At 39.8% G+C, this 24,792-nt stretch overlaps 6 protein-coding genes across 7 annotated transcripts; 4 read left to right on the top strand and 2 right to left on the bottom strand.

Annotated features, from left to right (window-relative positions):
* The first annotated feature begins 231 nt into the window (after positions 1-231).
* LOC124192157 lies at positions 232-4,761 on the top strand. The gene is made up of 5 exons (XM_046585339.1): positions 232-374; positions 581-869; positions 930-1,200; positions 1,264-2,514; positions 2,582-4,761. Exons 2-5 carry the CDS (start codon positions 615-617, stop codon positions 4,531-4,533), a joined length of 3,729 nt encoding a protein of 1,242 aa, XP_046441295.1. The 5' UTR covers positions 232-374; positions 581-614; the 3' UTR covers positions 4,534-4,761.
* Positions 4,762-5,492: 731 nt separating this feature from the next.
* On the top strand, positions 5,493-7,753 carry LOC124191925 (peroxisomal membrane protein PEX16-like). Of its 2 annotated transcripts, XM_046584973.1 has the most exons (7): positions 5,493-5,746; positions 5,887-6,032; positions 6,094-6,420; positions 6,482-6,541; positions 6,609-6,804; positions 6,866-7,157; positions 7,280-7,753. In XM_046584973.1, the coding sequence occupies exons 3-7, from the start codon at positions 6,306-6,308 to the stop codon at positions 7,619-7,621; spliced, it is 1,005 nt and encodes a 334-aa protein (XP_046440929.1). In that variant the 5' UTR covers positions 5,493-5,746; positions 5,887-6,032; positions 6,094-6,305; the 3' UTR covers positions 7,622-7,753. The 2 variants fall into 2 exon arrangements, with proteins under 2 accessions (XP_046440929.1, XP_046440930.1); XM_046584974.1 differs by lacking the exon at positions 5,887-6,032 and having other exon boundaries at positions 5,612-5,746; positions 6,123-6,420.
* A 108-nt stretch (positions 7,754-7,861) lies between these two features.
* Positions 7,862-9,200, bottom strand: LOC124191928 (charged multivesicular body protein 2a-like). Its single transcript, XM_046584976.1, has 4 exons — positions 8,786-9,200; positions 8,457-8,632; positions 8,254-8,388; positions 7,862-8,189 (listed from the first exon to the last, which is right to left on the bottom strand). Exons 1-4 carry the CDS (start codon positions 8,951-8,953, stop codon positions 7,982-7,984), a joined length of 687 nt encoding a protein of 228 aa, XP_046440932.1. The 5' UTR covers positions 8,954-9,200; the 3' UTR covers positions 7,862-7,981.
* A 33-nt stretch (positions 9,201-9,233) lies between these two features.
* On the top strand, positions 9,234-10,648 carry LOC124191929. Its single transcript, XM_046584977.1, has 4 exons — positions 9,234-9,774; positions 9,848-10,089; positions 10,167-10,269; positions 10,365-10,648. Exons 1-4 carry the CDS (start codon positions 9,747-9,749, stop codon positions 10,496-10,498), a joined length of 507 nt encoding a protein of 168 aa, XP_046440933.1. The 5' UTR covers positions 9,234-9,746; the 3' UTR covers positions 10,499-10,648.
* On the bottom strand, positions 10,581-12,171 carry LOC124191927 (peptidyl-prolyl cis-trans isomerase E-like). Its single transcript, XM_046584975.1, has 5 exons — positions 11,836-12,171; positions 11,599-11,771; positions 11,114-11,521; positions 10,867-11,054; positions 10,581-10,802 (listed from the first exon to the last, which is right to left on the bottom strand). Exons 1-5 carry the CDS (start codon positions 11,870-11,872, stop codon positions 10,667-10,669), a joined length of 942 nt encoding a protein of 313 aa, XP_046440931.1. The 5' UTR covers positions 11,873-12,171; the 3' UTR covers positions 10,581-10,666.
* Positions 12,172-13,160: 989 nt separating this feature from the next.
* LOC124192235 lies at positions 13,161-14,703 on the top strand. Its single transcript, XM_046585436.1, has 2 exons — positions 13,161-14,149; positions 14,227-14,703. Exons 1-2 carry the CDS (start codon positions 14,140-14,142, stop codon positions 14,676-14,678), a joined length of 462 nt encoding a protein of 153 aa, XP_046441392.1. The 5' UTR covers positions 13,161-14,139; the 3' UTR covers positions 14,679-14,703.
* Positions 14,704-24,792: the final 10,089 nt, after the last annotated feature.

The raw sequence follows: 24,792 nt of genomic DNA, 5'->3' as shown, positions 1-24,792 counted from the left end.
ATTTTAGGGCGGGGCCTGTCAGAATTTTGAAGTGGAAACTGGAAACAGAGCCATCTAGGCTCTCAAAAGTAGCTGAGCGTAGTAGCTGACACACTCACTAGAGCGCTCATTCCAGTTTCCAAATCGGCTTACGTTTACCCTGAAACCGGGATAGGGAAGCCAACACAGCCGAGAACCGACCAGGCATCTATTGCTCTGGCTCTGGCTCTGCTGTTGGTATATTTCATTTTTTTGTTGTTTTTTGAGCGATCTGGCAACTACACTCGTGGGACGACAGTTCTTCGCTTCCGTTCTTATTATCTTTTAAACCGTTCTTCGCCAAAAAAATGGCGTTCCATTAAACGGCGTTCTAAAATTATATGGATATTTTTTTTGTAAGTGTTATTTTTATAAATAGCTCAGCGGCACCAGCTGCCTATTCAAACAGAAGCTTGTTAAAGCTATAAAAATAATTTTGTTATTCTTGTCACAGAGAAGTTTGGTATCCTTAGATTAACTTTCCCATAAAATTTATGTTCTTTCAATATCAATGTTATTTTTCTTTATTGTAATGTGTTTTTCTTTATCTGTGGTTTATTAGGTAACAATCAGAATACTACCATATCACTAGAAGGATGTCAAATTTTCAAGATTTCTTATTTCATGGAATACCTAAATTCTGCAGGAAAGAGTTCGAAACACTTCATTTTTACAACTGCCCAAGCACTGGTGTTGATAAAAGACGCCTGTTTGAAGCTGTAAGTTTAAGAAGAGAAGGTACTGAAGCTCACATTGGATTTGGAAAAAAACTGTTGTTTTGTGACAAAATTACTGTGAATCCTTTAAAAGTTGACAAACTTGGAGACATTCCAATTCCAGTTTCTGTTCAGGTATACAATACTGTTTCAAAAAGTAACATGGCAATTTTTTAACTCTTTGTAATTGAACAGGATATTGAAAGGCTTAAAGAAATATCTAAAGTAGGATATTGTGGAAAAGGATACAACAGGGTTTTGGACTGCTCTAAAAAATTCGCCTTACAAATAGATGCCTCAAAACTTGCCTCAACAATTTCTGATGACCTTAGCTTGACATCTATGGTTATGCATCATCTAGACCTGCCTTCTGAGTTGATGAATGTTCAAGCAAAACTTGATCAGTTGATCTTGTATGAGTCTGGTGGTCATTACCAGTGTGTCTTGGAATCAGGGAAAGAATATGGTATGTAAGAGATGTTGCGTTTTTGTTGTTTTAGGATATCGATTTTTTTTTTTTTTTTTTAAGGTTCGTTCGGTACTATGATTCTTCAATTACCAGTGGAAGGTGGTCATGAAGGTGGACGTTTCAACGTGGAATATCAAGGAAAAGAATTATTGTTCGAAAATGAGGAGGACAGCGATCGAAGTTTTTATACTTGCGTATTTTACGAAAACTGTAAACATTCAATGGAACCCGTAAAATGCGGGGCAAGATTAACACTTCAATTCAACCTTGTTTGGTCTAATGCCAAGATTGTCATTCCACAAGATTTCCCTTTTTTTCTCACCGCCCTTAAGGAGATAAAAGAAACGCTCTCATCTTGGATGTCCGATGGAAGTGCCGACCCCCAAATCAAGAACATGACAAATATGACTATATCGAAAGAATCACATGCAGTATCCAATACGGAAGCCATCGTCATCGACGACGTTTTGCATTTTGTTCTCGAAGAGAAATATGACGCAAAAGACTTTGGATTTCGTCGACTTCGTGGAAAAGACCGGGAGTTGGCTCAGCTTTTTCAGTGTTGTTGTTTTCTTGACGTGCATTTAGCAGTCGTTACACAAACTGTTGCAACTATTCGTGCTGTAAGGGATTGGCACAGTCCCCTTTTACGCCATTTGTGCAGATGCCAGAATTACAAGAAAATCAAATCTTCTACAAAAATTTCGCGATGGTTGGACTCGGAGGATGTGCCCAGAAAGTTAAGTTGTGATTTTAATCTGGAGAAGCATGGTGTTGGACTTCGTCGGAAACTTCCAACATCAAACAGCATTGAAAATTACTTGGAAGATGAACGTCTTGAGTGTGGTGAAGATTGCTATGGAAATTTCAACACCATCTCTAGCAAAAAGTACATCCAGCACTTCATTTTGGTTATTTGGCCTAAGCGTGAATCGTTTCGGATGTATTGTCGCCATGGCCTTGATGCGCTCCTGAAAGAATTGGAATTTAAAAGTTCATCTAGATGGCTTGAAGATAGCGTGCAAAAGGCCACTGAAGATTTAGGAAAGATGATTACACTCTGTTCTTCTGATCCTTGGCTTACTATATGGAACCAAACAGCATTAAGAGAAGGCGAATTGACAGAAAGATTACTCCGTCTTTGTATCGACTTGCAAGCGCGCGAAGAAGGCCTTGCTCTCTTAAAAGTTTTAAGTTTAGACTTCCAGATACCACAAGAAGAACGAACCAGCGACTGTCAAGAAATTTTCGAAGGAATCAAAACTGAACAAGTTGCCGAGGCGATCGTTGAATTCGAGTGTCGAGTCACTGGTAAACATTATTTCGAATCCACAAATTCTTTTGCATTTATTAAAAGTGATCTTCTGTTTTGTAATAGGGTGGAATGACTGCGCCGATGCCATTGAGAAAATTCTTTCTCCTAATCGAATCTTCCAACAGCTTGTACCTGTAATGAAAATGGCTCGATCCTTCTTGAATGTCGATTGCTCAGAAGGAGCCAAATTAGTTGGCGACTGCATTTCTTCCGCATTCAGCGGCATCGACAAATCGCAAGCCCTGAGGATGGAAAAGGCTGATATTCATGATTGTATGGAGTTGATCATTTTACTGGAAGCAGATCCCAAAACTGCCAATCAAGAAAGACAGACGTCGGTAGCATCTTTTTTCTCCAAATTGGAATTTTCAATGCAGTGCGACCTGGTGCTAAAGTTGGAAGCTCGAACTCGCCCGCAATCCCACAATTCGGAATCTCGCAAAATGATGTTCCAGGCCTTATGCAAAGCTCTGACCTATTGTGAGCTTGGTTCTCCCCTTATCAAGGAGAACGATGTAGTTGACTTGATTTTCTGTTACTCCCGCATTGGAAATGGAGAATGGCTTCAATCTTTCCTATCCAACGTCGTCCGCGCTCAAGTCACCTCTGAGAAGAGTAACGATCTTCCTACGAAAACATTATTGCAAAAAGTTATTTCATCTCCTCGAATATTGCAGCTAGATCTTTCGTCTGACCTAGGCGAGTCTTTGATGAAAGTGCTTGTTGATAGCCAGTTAACCTTGAATATTCATCAGTTAACCACCATCTTGATTGATGTTTGGTATGATACCAGCCCCATATTTTTGAGAAGGCTTCCTTCCACCGTCACGATTATTTCTCATTTTTGCTCTGTCATCATTTTGCGATTGAAGAAAAACACAACCGAAATGCTCAGCCAGCGAAGAATTCTGGAGGTGATCAAGATTTGTATTGAGTTGGGTAACGCATCATTAACAAAATCTTTACTCAAGCAAGTATGTGCCAAAATAAGTACTTGGGGCAATCGAGAAAAGTACAGTTTGTTTGTTGACCTAATTTTTGTTTCGGACGTGTGGGGAGCATTGAGTTCCAAATCGAAGCTGATCACCATGCAAACCTTTAGTTCACTTGTACCAACTTTGATCATGGGAATGTGTCGTCCTTGTCCCGTTTCCAAATCACCAATACGGATCGAAGTCCTCTTCAATTGCATAAATTTTTTTTTCTTAATCGAATTGAACGGATTTGAAATTGAACCGAAGATCAACGCCCAAACCTTTGAACCGTTAATTGCCAAACTACCAGTTTCATTGCTCATGGAACTTGTTTTGCAGCTCTACAAATCGGAAGCCAAAAAAAGTCAAAATATTAAGACACTTCCCGTCTGCTTCAATTTCTATCGCGACACATCAAGGCTCTTCTTTACATTGGAATTTGTACCGCTTGTATCTTCAAGGACAGCAACCCCAATTTTGGACTGCCTCTTGTGGCTGGAAGATGAACAGTGTTGGCAATCATTTGCCCTGAGTGTTTCCGCAGCCTCCCCATCTTTTTTTCTGCGGGTCTTCTTGGAAGATCTTGCTATCCAGCGAGCTCTTAAAGATTCTTGTCCCGCTGTAGCTGCTTTCCTACTCATCGTGGATAACTGGTCACTCAAATCAGCGTTTTGGAAGGAACCGCTATTTAGCTGGAACCAGCCTAAAGCTGTTCTGCCGGATCATCCTGAAGTGGAGGCTTTTCTTCATTCGTCACTAAAGTCCATGACCTACAAGAAATTTACTCGAATCGCTGAGGCTCGTGATTTCGCCAAGTACCTGTCTTACAACTTTAGTGTTTCGGTTGTTACGTCTGCAAGTGGAAAACAGTCGCAATGCATCATTACGAAAACCCGTAAACAGTACGAACGGACCAAGAGACTGTATTTCAACAGAAAAGCACAAATGGTAGAATTGGTGAAGGAATGCCTTGGTCAAGCAAATTTGAAAGCAAAACCACTGCGCCGTCAGCCGCGCGTTTTTGTCCGTAACCTCTGGTAACAGATGATGTTGTATGTGTCGTCCCTCCACCTAAACGCCCCAAGCGCGACTTACTTCTATAGTTGACACTTGACTTATTATGAAATTTTTTTTTTTGTTTTTAACTTGAAAAATTTTTGGTTTCTTTTCATCTGAATTCACGTCACGTCCTATTATTTTATTATCATTACCATCGAGTGTATACCAAGAAATAAAAGAACCCCTGTTGCGAAGTTACTTTTTTTTTTAAACTTATATCGTCGATTTGCTGTTGATTTCTACCGCAATTATAGCCACCAAATTTCCGGACCGCCCGCTAGAAGGCGGGGGCGAGAGACTGAGAGAGCACTTATTTTTGGAGAGCACGCTGCTACCTAATGCTAACTTTGGAGTTTGGAGCAGTTAATTTTTTCTTTTTTGTCCCTTTGGCGTTCCATAGTTTTGGGGTCCCATAATATTTTTTGTTCCTAACTTTGACCATAGCCTACTTTATTATAGGAAGCCCAAAGGAAGGATATCTCTCACCATAGCCTACTTTATTATAGGAAGCCCAAAGGAAGGATATCTCTCGCGTGTTGGAAAAGTGAAGCCTACTTTGCTCACCTTTCCTCCGATTTCGCATCTTCCAAGTGGACCCAGGGGGGCCATCTGGTGAGCGAAATAATGACACGCCCTCCGAAATTTCGAATGTTATGGTTTGGGGGGAACCCTGTAATTTATGAACGCACCATTAATATGTTGCCGTGAGGGATTTCATGACAATGTTACATGGAACGGTGGACATTATTGTTTAGTGAATGGCCCTTCGTAGCCATTTAACAATCATATCGATAGAAACGTAAACAAATCCGTGTTTTCAAATATCGCCACTAGACGATAAATTGGCTCCCGTGGGTCCACTTAGGGCGGAGCCAAATAAGAGGAAGGGAACCCAAATTGGCTTCCAAAAAAAGCCCAAACCGTTGGGCTTCCTATAATAAAGTAGGCTATGCTTTGACTTAGACAATCATAAACAATATTATCCCATCGTTTAGTACAAGTATCCACCGTTGCCAGTTTTTCAAGGACTTGTTTGAAAATGGGAACAAATGAGCATCATCGATGTCAACAATCGACAAAAGGTGAAAAATAGCGTCCAGTGCTTTGGATGGTCTTCCTAAACAATTTGTAGCTTCAATGAAAACTCTTTTTGATGTTATGGACGACAGAAATACTGGATTTGTTAAACTTACAGGTAGGTGTTTGTGTGTGTGTCATTCAGAATTTGTCTGCATGGCTCTTTCAAGTCTGCTTTGTATGTGTTTGTTTTTGGTCACGAAAGCATGATTTTTTTCATTTCTATATTTGCTTGCCTATTTGCATGTACCACCAAAGATTTGGAGAATTTTTTGAGTAAAGAAGGCCTTGCTGGACTTCCTAAAGGTGTGATTGAGAGCTTACGTAAAGTGACACCCTCATCTAGCTTGCTTTCATTTGAAAGGTTTTGTGCTGGTCTGAAAATTTGTCTGCTTAGATATCAAGTAATTTCAGATATTGAAAAGTTAAGATTCACCTGTACTTAATAATATGTATTTTATGAAGCATTTCTAAAGTCTTCTACAATTCTAAAGCGTATTATCAAATCCTGGCAGACGTCAAAACACCGAGTTGCGGCCCTTCGCCGCTAGGAACGCTGGAAATAGGGTGCCGTGTACGCGCTCACCCCCGCCTGAGCTCGCTCACTGCAACCAGTGTGCTGTGTGTGTTTTTTTTTGTTGTTCCGCTATTAACTTCTGCTTTTTTGAGGTTAGACCATGTCCGCTTCAAAATTTAGTTGTTTGGATGATTATAAAAAATGGGTCATTACAAATCCTGAAAGGCTGTCACAATTGGAAACAACTGGACGCTTCATTTCGTATCTAATAGCAGGTTTTTAAAATATTAGCTTTTTGAATATTTTGCAATCTTAAAAATGATAACGTTCTCTTAGGTCGAATAAAGACATCACCAGCATTTTCAGAGTTGCTCTACTCGGCTTCGAATATAATCAGTACCTTTAACAATTGTGTGGATATATTACTAAATTCAAACTTATAATATTTAACTTTAATTCATAGTATTTTTGAATGACCAAATTCTACTAAGTGCAACACGACAGAAAGAAATAGGAAGATTGATTAAAACAAACTTGGAAAAATTTAGAGTATTGTTTACAATATTGGAATATCTTCAAGTTTTTTTGGAGATCACAGCAACAAAAATTTGGGGTTCACATGGAAAATGGACTGCCATAACTATTATTCAGTCAATCAAGTATTAAATTGAAGACACATACTCTGTTTGAGCTCAACAGTTTCATTGCCATTGTTACTAGATGTTTATGGCGAATTGTTTTGTTGTCCCAGAAAAGTGGATTGGCAACATCTCGCTCAATTCCACCTCTCAACAGGAAAAAACTTAAACAAAACAACTTGTCTGATTGGAAAACTGGTTCAGATGAAAGACACAACAGTCTTACGTTCTCTCTAAAGTCTGGACGAGTAATTCGGCAAGTGAACGGGGCACCTCATATTAATAAGCGGAATTGGAAGCTCCCCGTTTCCCATTCATTTGAAATCAATGATTCAACAAAAACCAAACTTGAAGGATATTCTTTATTGGGAGAAGTTAGTAATTTCTTTTTTAATATTTTGAAAATTTGCGTTTCTTAGCATTATCTCACTTTTATTATAATTATAAGTGAGCATTTATGCAGCTAAAAATTAAAATATTTTGTTGTGGCATGCAGGTACTCTACACGTTAAAACCTCTCTGCCATCTGGCTGCAATGAGCCGGTTTGGAACAAAGTCATGGATTCCTACATCTTTAGCATTCGTTACCGATATCGTTAGTATAACGCTCGTAAAATCCAGCCAGTTAAGTAGCAGTGATGCAAAAGAAATTCAACGACGCCAGCTAACTTTACTTATGTACCTTCTTCGTTCGCCAATCTACGACCGATTTAGCCGAAATGTGATTTTACAGATTTTGACTTCTCTAAGAAAAATACCATTAATCGGAGTTTTGCCCCATCAAATTCTTCAGTACATGTTGTTCTGGCAAAATGTATACTTTTACACTTGGGATTAATTGAAATGACTTGGAAGAGATCATCGTGAACAAGTTTAGCTCTATATGCCTATAAATTGAATGCATTGTGATTTAAAATTTGTGTGGGATACTTGTGGGAATAATTCTAAAATACAATTTCGTTAATGTATATTTGTGGTGTACTTTTTGTATGGCTTAAGGAAGGATAGGTATTAAGTTGCAAAAATGATTTGCACAACAAATTTTAGTCTTTCCAATAATTTTGAACAATTTTTCCGCTATTTTTCACAGCCGAGATTTTATTGTGTTTTGAAAGGGTAAGAGGCTGAAACATGGACGTGAATCGAATAAAAATGAATTTTTGGTTGTCTGTATAGTATTTACAGCATGGTACTTTGTTCATTCGCGGCGTAGGTTGTTCAACCTAGCCTGTAAATCCGCATCAGCATCGATTGTACCTCCTGCCGCAGCAGCTGCAGCTTGTGGACCCCCTTTGGCGGCAATACCAGTAGTTGAAGCCAATGAACCGGAAGCGATTGGTAAACCAGTTAACTGATCAGTTAACTGAAGACCAAGTTCATCCAAGACCTGTGATACGACCGCGTCACTACAGAATACAAATATTAAACATTTAAAAATACTGTCGAACATTTAATTGAATAAATATTAACCTTTCTTCCTCATCCGCTTCGTCGCCCATCGCATCATCAATCGCATCACTCATCATTTCTTCTTTCATATCCATTATCTCTGATTGTTTTTCAAACTCCTGCATTATTTTTTGAATCTGTGGCAGTTTTAATTGCCTGTCAGATTTCATACAAATTAGTAAGAGCACAGAGATGCAGAATATATACAATTATAATTCTTATACTTGTTCATGCTCTGCATTGCTTTGGTAACTCCTTTCATGGCTTCCGCCATAGCATTTTGTGATTTCAGTGTTTGAATCTTCAAAGAGACTGCCTGAATGTTGGCTCTCATCAAAATAAATTTCTTGACATAACGTCGTGTCCTCACCAAATCTAAGGCCATGATTTTAACAGCATCCTACAAAAAAATGGATATATATATACTTATTATACTATCTTAAATCAACAGTATGTTCATGAAGAAAACAGTAAAATAAGAAAAAAATTGTAAAGAACACAGAAGTTTTGATTTATAACTTAGCTGGAACACAAATTTTGTGAAAATCTTTACCATTTGATTATCTTTAGCCATTTTTTTAATGTCCGCTATAATTTTTTTTTCCTGTTGTTCCATCTTCATTCTTTCTCTGTCCAAATCCCGAATAGCTTTGTTCAAAGACCTTTGGTTTCGACGGAGCATCTCCTCTGGAGTAAGGCGTTTACCGAATAGCCATTCCATGTTTGAAAACTAAAAATGTTTATCCTTTGAAACACTTTTAAGGAAATGACTGATCAGATGTCTTTTCAGTTGGTTTTGAATGGAATAGAATTCGAACAGCGATAACTATGTCTTTCTCTGGACTATCAGACCATCAGCTTTACGAAAATGTTATGACTTATGAAGAAACAATGAAGATTTCAACATAACGTAATCAGGAATTGTACAAAAGAAAAGTCAGTGTGTCAATTGTGAGTCACTTAGAAATCGATTATTTTGATCAAGTATCGAACGTCCTCACGTATCGCGATTAAATTTCGAATTATTTTTAAAGGATTCAAGTCATTCAACGCATTCAAGGTTTGCAAAAATGATTTCCTGATATGTTACTGAATATTAAAAAATTTTTAAAGCAAACTTAGAACATATTTTATGGTTAAGCAGTTAAGGTTTTATGTTCGGCCACTAAACAGCTTAAATCCAGTACAATACTACGCATGATTGTCGTCGAACCGACCCGTATCAGACAATGCTGCTGGTGATGGTAATTTTTATTATGTATATTATACAGTGAAGTCCTGCTGCGTTATTGACGACATCAACCTCACTGAAACAAATAATACGGAAAGATGGGGGCAATAGCAATACTGTGTCCCCATATGTCAAAACCCGTATGTCATCCGCATGATGTAAAATTAAAAAATGGAAATGGGGAAAATCCTTTATAACACGGTTAGATGGTAGTTTTGCGTTCAGTTGTCACGCTCAGTTGTCGCAGTTGGACAGAGATCAACTTATTCCTGTTACAGTGATCATGTATCGAGAGCTAATAATGATAAAAGGTTTTTATATTTGAATTTAATTCTTGCTTTACAGTACAAAGTGAACCAACTAATGTCGTTTTGTTAAATCAAGGACTGTTTTTAACGTGGCTACTGCTGGCGTCTGCCTTATCAGATCCCAGCCCGGAACCGTTTAATCCGAATTATAATAGGTTTCGACAAAAGATTCCTCGAATCGGCCGACGAGGTGAAGGAATCATCGCTGAATACATGAATTCAGAATCTTTTCCTCACGAAGGAAGTCTCTCTAATTTTTTTCTGAAGGCATCAAAGGCGGTTCCTCGTTTGGGTAGGCGCAAGGATATTTCCACGGAGGTGTGTAGTCCACAGTAGACGTAAAAAATCAGATAATTATTTCTAAACTTAAAAAAAAATATATATATCTTTCGAAGTCTGGTCGGGCGGCAATGGTTGGGGAGGAACCTTTTGGCCGTATATCCAATGAAATTCCCATTATGAATCAGAAGCAAGATTTGTGGCCTAATATGAATATTAGTAAATATCTTTTTTCATTCAAATACCTTACAGTGTCTAAAAAATGTCAAACTTGGGAATTTCCTGTAAACATACCAATTATTTTACTTGTTTAGATGAACTAACAGGCGCATTAAATAAAGAATTGAATTATCCGGGACCGCGGATACCCAAAGACCTGCAAGACAATTACATCCAAGATTTGATTCATAGCTGGATCAATCAATATGAAAATCTCAACGAAAATTAAAGGACCCATGACGTTAATGTTTTTCTTTTGTTTTTTTGTTTTTTTCCGGGAGGGAAGAGGGTTGGAATATACTGTAGTCCAATCAATTTGTTTGTTTATATTTTTCATGAGCACAAGACATTGGTCATTAAACAATGTAGTTAAAAAAAAGCTTCTTTTATTCATGTGTTACAATAGTTCTCCACAGGCGGACATAATGACTTTGTCAGTCGGTTTACCAGACTTTGTTCCGTACTTCTCCACTTTACGTAAAACATCTAGGCCGGCAAGAAGTTGACCAAATACGACGTGCTTGTTATCCAACCTTTGAAAACATAAAGGTGCTATTAGCATTATAACTATGATATTTTAACAGGGAAAAAACCTACCATTCTGCTTTGTCAAGGGTTAGAAAAAATTGGGATCCATTTGAATTTGGGCCTGAATTCGCCATAGACAGAATACCAGGACCGTTGTGCTTCAACGTAAAATTTTCGTCTTCGAATTTCCCGTTTCCACCGAAAATTGATCGACCACCGGTTCCATCACCGTTAGTAAAATCACCACCTTGACACATCTTTTGCAAAAGAACGTTAATAAAAATAAATATTGATTAAAACTGAGCTTTCCGCTTACAAATCCTGGAATAATACGATGAAAACTGGAATTCATGAATCCATAACCTTTTTCATGAGTGCAGAGAGCAAGAAAATTTTCAGATGTTTTAGGGGCGACATCAGCTCTCAATAAAATAATTATTCTGCCCAAATTGATTTTTCCAGCTTTAAGATCCATGTACACTTGAGGGTTGCCGCGAGGCTTTTTAGAAACTGCTGACTTAGTTTCAGATTCAGAAACATTGTCTTTCCCTTCAGTTGATTCCTTATTGTTTTCCTCCACTGGATTTTTATTTTCTTCTGTCTTTCCAGCATATTTTTGCAACCAAGAATCCTCTGACCAAACTGGTCTAGAATATCCTTCCTTAATTTTCCGAGGTCTTGCAATGTTTACAGTAATTGTTTTGCCAAACAACTCAGAATCATTCTGAAAGAAAGGCATCCATGATGGCAAGTAATTAAATATTTGTTTACTAGATAAACTGTAAGAAATTGTGAGAATACCATGTTATCAATTGCGGCAGCAGCATCTTCAGCTAGTTCATACTCAATAAAAGAGAAACCTCTATGTTTTTCATGATTTTCATAATCTGGAGGTATTTCTATATTAACAATTTCTCCGAAAGGAATAAAGGCTGCACGCACTACTGATTCATCTGCCTCATCAGGAAGGCCACCTGTTAAAATGAATCACAGTAAGCATTACATTTCGTAAGACTGAAATATGTTATTTGATCTTACCGACATAGATGTTTCGCTTGGCATTGTTAGATGACATGTTGCGGCACAAATTTGAATGCACCACAAGAAAGATTATCAAGAATCGAGGTTACGTGTTCAAAAACTTTACGTAAAGTATTGAAATTCTCAATGTTCAAAGCATCCCCATAAGCTAATGAGTAATATATAAATATCACTGTCTAAACCTTCCTTATTATTATGCACAGTGAGGACAATAATAAAATACCGATTCACAGGTTGCAGACTAATCAAACTGAAAACTGGCGTGGGCAAACAGTCAAACACGTTCGTCAGAGTGCAGAGACTGCAGACAGCATGTTTCGCTTCGTTATACGATCAGTAGAGCTAGAACCAAAGTGGCTGTTCCGCTTTTTAGCGACTTTTTGGAGATTTTTCCAAATTCAAATAGCCCATCAGATTATTTTATTTGAATCAAAATAAATTCAAATAAACGCAAAATAAAAAGGCTACTCCAAAACTAGTAAACTTGTTGCTTCTTCGCTGCTACTTTAAGGTATCTGATGGGAGGATCGCGGAATTTTTTTAAAATTGAGACTAAAGCACTAAACCAAAAATTTAAGAAAAATTTAACGGACATCGACGTGAATCTGACTGTTGGTTTTGCCAGTGATATAGGAAAAATATACATCTCTCTGGTATATAATAACTACAACAAGGAATTGGATCTAATAAATCCATTGACATTAACCCGCGGATTTTATCTCAAAATATATAATATTTGGGCCGATTTTCTTTAACGACAAAAGAGATCGCATAAATTTTAGAGGTAGATCTTAATAACGCGCACTTCTTTTTCGTTGACGTCTGGTTGTCTCAAATGCAAGTTCCGCATTTATTTTCAAATCTTTCTCTTTGTGATGAATAGCGTTTCAGTTATTCAATTAAAACCGAACCTGTTTTTTCACACTTCCGTTAAGGGATAGTGTACCTGCGTACGAATAACGGTTTTCTTTTTAATTAATTTGGAAAGTTAAGGGCTTAAGGCTAGGCTATCATAGAAAATGATTTATGTCAAGTAAAAAAATTATTTAGACGTATCTACTGCTACGTCTCTACTCTCTAGGCTTGGGGGAAGGCAACGTCCTTTTTAATGCATTAGGGAGTGCTGGATAGCATTTAGTATAAAAAGAGCTGTCAAGCGACAAGCATTAGTTCGTTCACTTCGTGGGCATAGCGCCTCTAGTGGCGTGCATTTTGCCCTAGGATCCAAAAGATGTACTAGAAATCAAGCACTTCCTGGTGCGTAAAGGGCTACATCTCAAACCATACATATGAAAGCGGACTAGCCACTTCGGATTCAACCCACCCGTCCCTATTCCTGTCACTGTCAACTCATAGTCGTCTGATCACTCTGATGTAAACAAAATGTGTAAAGTGTAAACTCAGTAAGATTTGAAGTCAAGTGTAAGCAGCCGTAAATTTCATTTTAACCAATTGTTTCATCTCTATTCGAAAAGAAAACCGCCGTGAGTTTATTGAAAAACTGTGAGAATATGAATGTGGTATAAAGTTGTGGTGTTAAATTAAATATATTTCCATTATAAAAAAACATGGGACGAACATCTAGAATCCGAAACAGGTTGGTTCGAATTGTGCATTCTCGCCCACTTCGGATTGATTCACATTCAGAATTCGTTGAACTTTGTAAATGGATGAGTGCGAATGGTTGGAATGCTGTGTCAAAAAATTGTTTAGTTACAAAGCCAGCTCTGTTTAATAGCACTGGACGAGGTCTCATGGCTATGTCTAACATAGCTCCTAACCATCTGCTAGTCCAGATCCCCCAAAGTCTTCTTATCACTAAAGAAAAAGTTTTGGCAGAGATTCCTGACTTACTACAGTTCAGTATGACTACAGCAGAATGTCTAACTTTCTTCATTTTGAACTCCAAGTTTAATGGACTGTACTCTTCATACATTTCAACATTACCAAAGAGCTTCTCAGTTGGTGGATTGTGTAAAAGCCAAGAAATAGCTGTCCTGCCCAGCTTTCTTCAAGAGAAAATAATGTGTAATCAAAACTTTGTCTTAAAAAAATATGAAAAAATCTTTGCAATATGGAGAAAGATATACGGCTCAACCCTCTCACTCGAACTTTTCCAGTGGGCTTGGTTTTGTGTCAACACAAGAGCAGTCTTTTATCAAGATTCTAAACAACACTCACATGGATTGAACAAGGTGGATGGAATGGAAAATAACATGGCCTTAGCTCCATATTTAGACATGTTTAATCACGACGCAGAAGTAGTCGTTGAAGCTGGTTTTAACAAAACTACCCAATGTTATGAAATACGGTCAGATAGACACATCAAGAAATATCAACAAGTTTTCATAAATTACGGGCCGCACGATAACATGAAACTTTTTTTAGAGTATGGATTTTTAGCAACCAAAAATTTACACAAAGCTGTGGAATTCGATATCGACGTTCTCTTCGATTTGGTCCTTGGTTGTCCTTCCAAACCATGCTGTTTGCAGACTAAGCAGATCGCCCTTCTCAGACAACTCTCCAAGATGGGGAATTTATTTTGCAGCCAAGAAGGATTCAGCTGGAATGCACAAATAGCACTGACGATGATCTCCTTCAACGACACGCAATTATCGAAAAAATTTTGTTCTCCTCTGGAGATTATACCTGATGAAAAACAAATCAACGTGTTAGGTCGGAAACTAGTCAATTATTTGATTGTGAAACTTAGAGAAAGTTTGAACCAAACTCATCAGATTCCTCCAGATTATTCGTCTTCAAGTTTTAATGTTGCAAAGTTATTAATGGAAGATATGATCAATATACTTGTAGATTGCATTTTGGTAACTGAATAAATTTTGAAATAAGTTTTTTTCCTTATAAGGTTTTTTTCTAAATTGTTATTTAATCTGTAAGTATACAGCTATATGCACTTTCTTGAATTTTGATGTGACTTGTTTAAACTTTTTAAATCTAAGCGCTGTCACTCGTAAGTGACTGTTTAAATAATTTTATAAGCCACGGGTGTCATTATGGGTAATTAGCTTTACATGTGCTTATTGTGCTAGGTCTGACCGGTCTGATTAGGATGGCCAAGGTATCCTCTGAATTGTATGCAGGATTCATGGAATACTACTTAAAAAATAAAATAAAAAATATACTAAAATAAAAAACGCCAGCTAGGTAAGTAAGTAACGACGATGTTCGCACTCTCGCCAAAGAGACGAGTTAAGTTATTCGTACAAATAAAATTAATGCTTCAAATATAGACGATAGAAAAAATGTAACTTTCTTAAACTTAAAGTGAAAATTTAACCGCCTAAATCCTTAGTTGTCGCAGCGCATAATGTATTAGTGTTTTCATATAATTTTTTTTTACTCAGTGAGTTATGAGGAAGAAAACTAAGTGCAATGTGTAGTTTACTGAAAGATAAATTCTATATAATATTAAACAACAAACGCAATTGGAGGATACAATCCATTTATTTTTAAACGTTTTAAACTGATGATTAGGCTACAAAAAAGTGAAAAAGTGAGTAAACATAAACAACTATAATTTGAAAATCCAATAATAAATAGGGTTACGAATTTAACTTATCAAACAATTTCGCCCTGGGTTCCGACCGGAACTGAAAATGAAAACGAGATTTCAATATTTAAAAAATCCAATTTTGATTGTGTGTTGGAATATGATGGTATGCCAATATGATGACGTTATTCTTATAGATATGAATCACAAAGCTATGTTGAATAAACAAAGGAACTAAAGCAAAGTACCGGTACCGAAGCGTACCGAAGCTTGTTGCGGCTTGTTGCCTGCGCCCGATTCTTTAAACGCATGAACTGTCCCCTATATTGGCGATGTCATCAGCACTTTTTCGTGTTAATCGAAAAAAAAGCTTCCGCAGTTCAAAAGGGAAAAGGGGAAGACCACAGCTGTTCTTCCTGAAACAATTTAAGCAAGTGTATTAGGAACAGTTCTGGCAAAGTTCCAGCAGTAAACTGAACAGTCCATTGTTGGATTGGAATAGAATCAGCGGCGGTCTTTCCTGCCCGGTCAAGTTATATTACCCGAAGCCAAAACAATTCGTACATCTTCTCGCCCAACCTAAGTTCACCATCACTGATCAATTCATTCTGTTTCATGATGCACATGATGCTTCCTGGAGTTCCCCTTTTCCCTTGTAAACAGAAGGTGTAGTCTTCAGTGAATAAAAGAGGAAAGGAATCGCAAAAAAATCAGTTCGTCTACAACAACTATTAACAGCAGAAGACTTGCAGCTGAGAAAACTGCCTGAAATTTTTGCGCTTCTATTTAACAGACTACATAGACACAGCATGGTATGTAAAATATAACACAGTAAAGATTAGAGAGACACACATAAGTTTCCTTTGTCCGTTTAAAATACCAGTAGGCCTAATATTTAACGTTGAATACAATAAGCTAATAAGCGAAGGCATGTATTAGCCTTAAGTTTATTAGTAGACGGTAAGCTGAACACATTATAAAATGGATTGTATTCATTTTTATTGGTAAATAGACCATGAAGACAGAAATAGTTATGCTGATGTGCCTGGTGACTCTGTCAATGAGAGCAATTTTCAAAGTTGACCAGAATGTAATTGATGTCGCTGTGAGAGAAGTAAATCAACCATCTGTGACCGAAAAACGCCAGCCAGCGTATGTTGCGGTATGTTGAAACAACGGTAGAATCCGACAGGTCGGCGGCCGAATCCATTAAATTCGCAGAATCCACCGAATCCCTTGAAGACGCTGATGACACGGAAACTTCTGCCACCTTCCATAAACGTTACTAATACGGTAATACCAAAGATCTTATTATTACCCGCATTATTATCCAACATATATTAATCGAGGTATCACTACCCGCAATATTATCATCAGCCTGCTACCAGAGATTACACTCGTCCCAGGACTCAATACAATACCAACCAGTAGGAACGGGGTCATCTTTGACAAACATTTTATTTTTCGATTATTTCGTTTTCGTATTTATTTTTTATGAAATATTTCTTACATCCAATGTAAAGCATCCTCTTGGCTACCTACCCAATTTTTTATTAATTTTTCCGTTTGAAAATAAAGGAGTTGTAACGGTTTTAACAAATTCAATTTTTTGTACCTTCGTGAAAAATGGTGGGGTAAAATTTGACAGGCTATACTATGGGGCTCTTCAGGATCTGTTTTCTTTTGCCGTTTTATCTGGCAACGCAGCATGGCTGTGCACTTTTGTAGCGCGAGAACGGGGAGAAGAGGGAGAATGGGACGAATGGGAGGGAGAGAATATTCGTCTGGTGGTGGCTGAGGACGGACGTAAGTTCTATAGAGATATGGTCCGCTATCTCAGTACGGAGAAGATTTTTCTCCAAACACCTGCCTCACGGTTTATCTGGGTAAACGTTGAAGAGCCTCTGAAGTCCGATTTGCATCTTTGGTAGTTGACCTTTTCCTCTGACGAATTATTTGCGGTTGTTGGAACTGATTTCAATATACTGGTCTACCTAGATTAGTCTCTGGTCTTGGGTGATTTCCTTGAAGTGGCTGCTTGGTGGCGGAGGCTCTTGCAATCCAGTCGATGGTGCAGCGTCCCAAAGACATCGTTAAAGATCCCCAATGTTGTTGTATCCACTTAAAAAGTTTCTTCAAAGAAGGAAATAGTGTCTAGGTGTTCGAGATGGATGCTCTGAAGGGGATAAATTCTTCTTCGATAAAGATCGACCGTTGTGACACATGCGGTGTTGGAAACGAAACCCGTTCCCAACGGCCGACGACAAGATCCGGCCGTATCACTATGTCTCCCTGCTCATCTACGGGAATATGATCTGGGGGGCCCCGATAGGTGGCCCCTCGTACAAGCCGCCCCATTAAGTGTCTCGTTGTGCCCCCCCCTTCCTGCTATGCTGTCATGGTTAATGAGAGAGTTAACGGTCCTAATACTCTAACTGTGTACTACGCAAAACCTTTCCATGGCTAGTCTAATACAAGCAATCGGGCGCAAATCAATTCTCCTGTCTCTCTTTAATTCTTCTCATCAAAATTCGGTATAGTTAATAAGACACGTAACCTATTCCGAAAATGCGGTGTAGGTGTTTCTTGATGTGCAAATTGTCCTGTTGAAGTCGAGGGCGTAGATTCTTTGAGAATGGGTTGCTCTAAAGAAGATGGTGCTGCTACAGGTGAGTCGCTTTTTGTTCAAAGTGATGCACAAGAGCCAATTGTAATTTCTGCACTCTAAAAAATCGACGCATCTTAGGCGTCTTCGCGAGGTAAAGTGGAGAGCCAGCTTTAATTTTTCAGTTTTTTTTTCAGTTTGTTTTTACGATTATTAAAAACTAGTAATATTTATAAGCGTTAGTGGTATAACGATTAGCATTGTTGCCTTCCAAGCAATAGACCCGGGTTCGACTCCCGGCTAACGCAAGATATTTGTTTTTTCATTTTTATAGAAATAATACAGATTAAATACCTTTTATTTAGGCCTATCTCCAATTATATATATATTTTTTTTTAAATTACACACCGGTATGTTTTCATCAAAATCTGAAACTTGGCTCGAATTTGATGGCATTGTTTATGCTTAGATTATCATTAGATTTATATGATAGACCATTATTATTAGACGATAGATAATGTAATGAACCAATATTAGATAATCTTTTACCAAGTCTTTTACTTTATTATTTCGCTTTATTTAAATAATAAATACTCGTGTAATAAAAAATAACATTTAGAATTTGAATTTCTCAGCTTTTTTTAAGGGGACATTTCCATTGTTGATAACGGCATTTTGCAGGGTGAAAATGGTTACCCACCTGCGTCTGGTCGGGATTGGGAACCTGATTTTTTCGTCCAGTCTGGGGGGGGGGGCATCAGAAAAATTTTTACGCTTTCTTTTGTTTTTATCCCTGGTAAAAAAATTATCCTTTTTCGGAAATTCCTGCCGACTTCATGAGCCGGTACCACCTAGAGGAACCTTTTGAGCCACGGCAGACTTGCGTTTCCCCCGATTAACTATTGAGACTTATAAATATTTTTCGGGGTCTGCCAAATGTTAAAAACCTTACCCCTAAACCCGCGCGGGATCTCGGACTATCGGAATTTATCGGGAAATTGAATGGTGAGTCCGCATACAAATTGCGTTTGGTTTTTTGTGGCTGAATGCTGAGTGAACTATAGCGGAAACTGCGATTTTTAAGCTTAGCTAGTCCCATTCAAAGATACGTTGAGAGTCATTCTCCAAAGGTGCGACGAGGAAAAAGCTGGTGCCACGCCGGTGAAAACCCCGAAGCCCCGAAGGAAATCGACGTTCAGCCATCCGTCAAAGGAGTTGGTAGAGGCAGCTCCGAAACAGGAGGCCGGGCAAAAAAACCTCCGATCGGCGAAAAGGGTCGAGGTGAATCTAGTAGACTCGGCCAAAAATCTCTTCGGAGAAGATTTAGAAGAGCTGCCTAGTGAGAAGGAGGACGAACTCCTCAAAGAGAAGGCCCCAGTGCCGGGAGCAGCCCAGGCGGAAGACGATCAGCAGCAACGCCCGATCCCAAGACGATCAGGCCAACGGATCGACTCAGGCGACAAGTTAGACCCGGAGCTGCAGTTGACAGCCGAAGACGAGGAAGCGGCACTCAAAGAGGCGGCTCTCAGCACCCCCCTAAAGCAGCCAAATAGCCGTCTTAAATTGTATCAATTCCAGTGTTTGTCGAAAATAAAAACACTTGTAAAAAATTAAACTGTTTCTGTCTTTCATTTTGCGATAAAAAATGTTGCACTCTGATAAAAAACAATCAAAACGGAAGGGAAGTAAAGACGATACCCGCAACCGGCTAGCGCTACCAAAAGCCAGCAGAAATCTGTCAGGTCCGGGTGCAGATGACGAAGATATCGTAAAGCAGATACTAGCAGAAAGCGAGCCCGAGACTAGAGCGAGATCCAGACGAGCCCCAAAAAAGAACCCCGACGGAACGCTCGACCTAAGAGGGAGTAGGCTGTCGAGTAGGGCCTCAGATCGAAATCCGAGTGGCTCGCCACCGTTCTTAAGACTAGAGGGAAATACGAACGAACCCCAGTCACCAAGACTTGGATTAACGGTGGATGAGTTGCAAAGACAGGCAGGCGCTCAGCCTTCGCATGAAATACTGGCATCGAATTTAGAAGGGTTCGTCCTAACCCCGAAACATAAACTCTGTCAGAAATGGTCAGAGAAGAATTCGCTAAGTATGACGCGAAAATACTGGCGATCGCTGGGCAACAGACAGCGACAGACGCACGAGTAGTGGAGGCAGTCACGAGACTAGACTTCCACAGAGATCAAATTGGAATGCTCAACCAAGAATTGCCAAAGATAAGGCAAAAGATAACGGGTCTCAGGAGTTCGATGACGGAAGACACAACCGAACGAATCGTGGTCGTAGAAGCAAACGTCGCAACGATGATGATAGCGCAGAGAGATGCGACAGATACTCTGCAGGCCCGAATGGCCGCGTGAACAGGCAGTCGGCCAGCTCCAAAACAGCCTGAACGAACTAAGGCTGGCAGAACCTCCGGCGTTCGATGACGCGGAATTAAGAGACGATCTAAGACACCTGGTTGAAGCCCAGGATGTGGAAATTACGAGCGAACTAGCATAATCGCTAGGTCAGCACTCAGATGGAGTAAGTCGTGCCATCGTAGACATCAAAGTAAGGTTGTCAGGGATGGAAAACAGATTAAGGGCGATGAATAGAAATCAGCAGGCAGAAGCCCAAGGACAGTAGTCTCGGCAACAGCGAAATGTTAGCAGAGCGCTTTGGGACGAAGTCTCAGACGAGGAGTCAAGTCAAGCTTTTTTATCGCAAAATGAAAAACAGAAACATTTTAATTTTTTAAAAGTGTTTTTTTTTCGACAAACACAGGAATTGATACAATTTAAGACGGCTATTCGGCTGCTTTAGGGAGCGTGCTGAGAGCCGCCTCCTTGAGTGCCGCTTCCTCGTCTTCGGCTGTCAACTGCAGCTCCGGTTCCGACTCGTCGCCTGAGTCGATCCGTTGGCCTGATCGTCTCGGGATCAGGCGAGGCTGCTGATCGTCTTCCTTCTGGGCGGCTTCCAGCACTGAGGCCTTTTCTTTGACGAGTTCATCCTCCTTCTCACTAGGCAGCTCTTCCAAATCTTCTCCGTAGAGATTTTTGGCCAAGTCTGCTAGATTCACCTCGACCTTTTCCACCGATCGGAGGTTTTTTTTCCGGGACGCCTTTTTCGTACCTGCCCCTACCAACTCCTTTGACGGAGGGTTGAACGTCAATTTCTCTCGGGGCTTCGAGTTTTCCACCGACGTGGCACCAGCTTTTTCCTCGTCGCTCCTTTGGACAATGACTCTCAACGTATCTTGGAATGGGACTACTACTTTTTTTAGCCCTAGAGCGTGGTGTTTTGTCACGGACCTCGGCCGGACTAGAGCAACATCCTGGCCTGGCATATTTAACTAACCACGTGTAAAAGGGCTTTCTTTCTGTTAACAGCTGGTTCTGGTCAGCAGCGAGTACTTCCAGTTTTTTTTTTATCTGGGACAGAATTTTTTCGATACCAGTGACGGTTTCACGTAATTCTTGTTCTTTTTGGTCTAGCTTCTCGGATCCAACGCTCAGTGAAATATACTCTTCTCTTCCTGAAGAATGAAAAACAACAAAATTAAACAATTTACAATTTGTTTTATGGGACTCTCGTGGATCCGACTGTGTTCGATTGCCAGGTTTTTCTTTTCACGCTCACTCAGCTTTACTCGCTAGGTAGCGAGTCTGAACTCGACTTCCAAGGTGGAAAAGATGTTAACTCTAAGGTACTCATTGGAATATTGGTAAACGAAACGCAGGGTCCTACTGATGAACCAAGTGGACACTTTTTTACATTCGACGATATGCAATATCCCATTGCAATTTGAGGCGACAACAGCGAAGCAAAAACTAGGGAGTTCTCCTGATAGTTGAATACATGCCACCAAAATATGTAGCGTATCCATGCCACATGGAAACGGAGAGACCACCAAGTTTCTGGGTAAGAGCTTACGCCTGAAGTTAAACTGTCATGGGGTGGGGACTAATAGAGAAAACGTCCCATTGGCCTGATCTCTAAATTTGATAACCTGGACTCCGGTATAACATCAGATAAGTATATTTGAGAAAAGTCCTGAATTGAGAGCAGAAGAGCAGCTAGACCGACGTCGCAAAGCGCAATTGGCATCAAGTTCACCAGAATCAGGAGTGACGCTGTAGCAGTGGTTTTGAAAGCTCTGGTCAATAGCAGACAAACGGTTCTTTGGAACGATCTTACTTGCTTAACGATGGCCTTTTTTTTTCAGCGCTGAAAACCAGACAGAGCAGCCATATGTTAAAATAGTAATAAACTGCGGCTGTATAGAGAAAACATAGTCTATTTTGATCGGCTCCCAAAGAAATCCTAATACAGCTGTTGACGGAAAAAAGAGCCCGTTTTTCTGACGTGTATTTGGCTTTGATATGCTTCGTCCCTTTTAGATGGAGGTCAATTATGAGTCTCAGGAAGGATGTTTTTTGCGAGGGGTGGATGAGGCTACCGTTGACAGTAAGAAAAACTGGAGGTAGCTTTATTTTCCGTTTGGAGCAGACAAAAAGGACTGTTTTTGGGCGTATAGATTGAGCTTGATATCACGCAAAACCTGATTAATAGCATTGAAATAGTTTGCAGGTTATTATGAACTGCCTGAACAGGGTTGAGATGGGAGGTTGCAATCGTTAAGTCATCAGCAAAAGTAAGGCTAATGAATGGGATTGAGAAGGTGGTTCTCAAGATATCATCAATCAGGATGATCCACAGAAAAGGATATAAGAAACCCTCCTGAGGACAGCCCAAATTGACAGGCTTAAGGATAGAGGCGCCGTGTTAAGACAGGTAGGCCAAACTATCGTTTAAAGTTAAAAGCCGTTAAAAGCCCAAACTATTACTACTAACCGAATTGGACAGTTTTTCTTCAGAAGAGAAGTAATGATGGCGGGAAGCCACACAGTATCGAAAGTGCTCTTAATATCAAAAGCAAAAGCGCATAATTTCTTTTCAACAAATCCGTTTTGTATGTTGGTGATGAGAGAGTGTGCTGCTGTTTCAGTGGATTCGACATCACGGAACCCATATTGGTTGGAGCACACCCAATCATTGACCTTGGCCAGCTACTGGAGACGGCCCAGTATACTCTTTTCTAGAATTTTGGAGAGGTTTTCCAAGCTGATCGGTCTGAAACTCTGGAGATCGTTATAACACTGTTTGTTTGGTTTCTCAACGAAGGAGACTTTTGACATCTTCCATTTATTGGGAAAGAAGGAGGTAGCCAGACAAGAATTTAGAACTAGCAGAAGATGAGGTTTAATGAGTGGTAGACAGTGAAGGACCATCTCAGCCGAGAGCCCGTCAAACCCCGCTGCTTAATTTGGATTAAGTGAACGGATCGCTGCACCAAACTCCCAATCCGATGTAAGTGGAACCTCTTCGGCTGAGTTTAGCGGCCAGTTTGGCCCTGCCCTGCCATGCATTTTCAGCATCGTCATGAGCGCTGTCAGATTGGGTGGGAGAAAGAAAGAAGAAGTCTGCGCAACCTTTTATCAAAGTGCATCAAAAGTGTCAGCTGTAGTCGCCGACTTACGGAATTCTGCAAACGATCGATTTTTTGCTGACCGGGGGGTCTTCTGTTGGTTTCATTAGTGATTGATTTTGATTGAGAATTGTCTGCAGCAGGGGTGAGCTGAGCTGTGCAAGTAGCGTAGCTCATCTGACCACCACGGCATGTTGCCTTAGGCTTAATCAGTGGCAACACGAGGTTTCCTAGCATCATTGGCGCACTTCGCAATGGCCAACATATACTAGACTTTACGTCTCACAGGTGGTTGGGAGATAGTCCAGAGAGGGCCATCGTTCGATTTCTTTTGAAAAACATTATACGTGTCAGTGAAAAAACTGCGATAGACTGAGCTTAGTTTGGGAATGCGTAAGACAGATTGACGACGCGTACTCGGCGCTGGGGAATTAATGTTGACAAAATAGAAAATGTAAGGATGGTCCGAGAGGGATGGAGCTGATAGGAAAGACCAAGAGTCGATGCCTACAAACCTCAAAGCGTCACGTCCACAAAGGATGTACTGGTTGGGACAAAATCAAGTGACTTGGTGGGCGCGTTTGCCATTGAAAGTTTAATGCTACGCAAATGAAACTCCAGGTCCGATCCTCTGCTGTCCGCCTTTGCGCTGTTCCATAATGGATTGCGTGCATTGGCGTCAAGGACATAAGCTGTGTTGCTGTTGATTGCTGTTGATGCACGCAACGTGATTATCAATATAACTGGCAAACAACTTATATTTCACAGCAATTTTGGTCACGAACAACAATGGACGAGCCGAAAGCATGCTCTATGTTTAGTTTGTGATAGGATGAATAGCTACAAGGAATTTTGGGAATGACTGGGCACACAGAATGAACGGCATAAGGTTCTTGTAACAAGATAAGGTCAATGTTGAGGTCGATAATAATTTGAGCAAGTGAGGCAGAGGCCAGCTTAGAATAACGCAAATTGATTTGGGAGCGTCTGAGATGGCTTTGCGATACGGAAGGTTTGCAACGTGATGTGTGATTTGCAGCAATAATACTAAATAGGGAAAAATAATGCGTAATAAATATAGAAAACATTCAGTCTCCAGAGGGCTCATTTCTTATCGGCGACGCCATTCTTCCCAAAGACTAATCCAGCGTCTCCTTCGGCGAGTTTGCTCTCAGCTAGTTCAAGAAGACAAAGTCGATGGATTGGCCAAGTATAAACGCCGCTAGCTGTTTCCACTGTGACGACTTGGACTAATCCGTCAGCTCCAGGGTAAGTTTGTGTGACTTTTCCCGTCGACAACCGTCCTCTTGGAAGGTTAGGCTTCACTGCTAAGACGCAATCGCCAACTCGAAAAT

Source organism: Daphnia pulex, chromosome 4 (assembly GCF_021134715.1).
Source record: "Daphnia pulex isolate KAP4 chromosome 4, ASM2113471v1".
In the NCBI taxonomy this organism is placed as follows: Eukaryota; Metazoa; Arthropoda; class Branchiopoda; order Diplostraca; family Daphniidae; genus Daphnia; species Daphnia pulex.
This window is presented reverse-complemented; position numbering and strand designations above follow the sequence as displayed.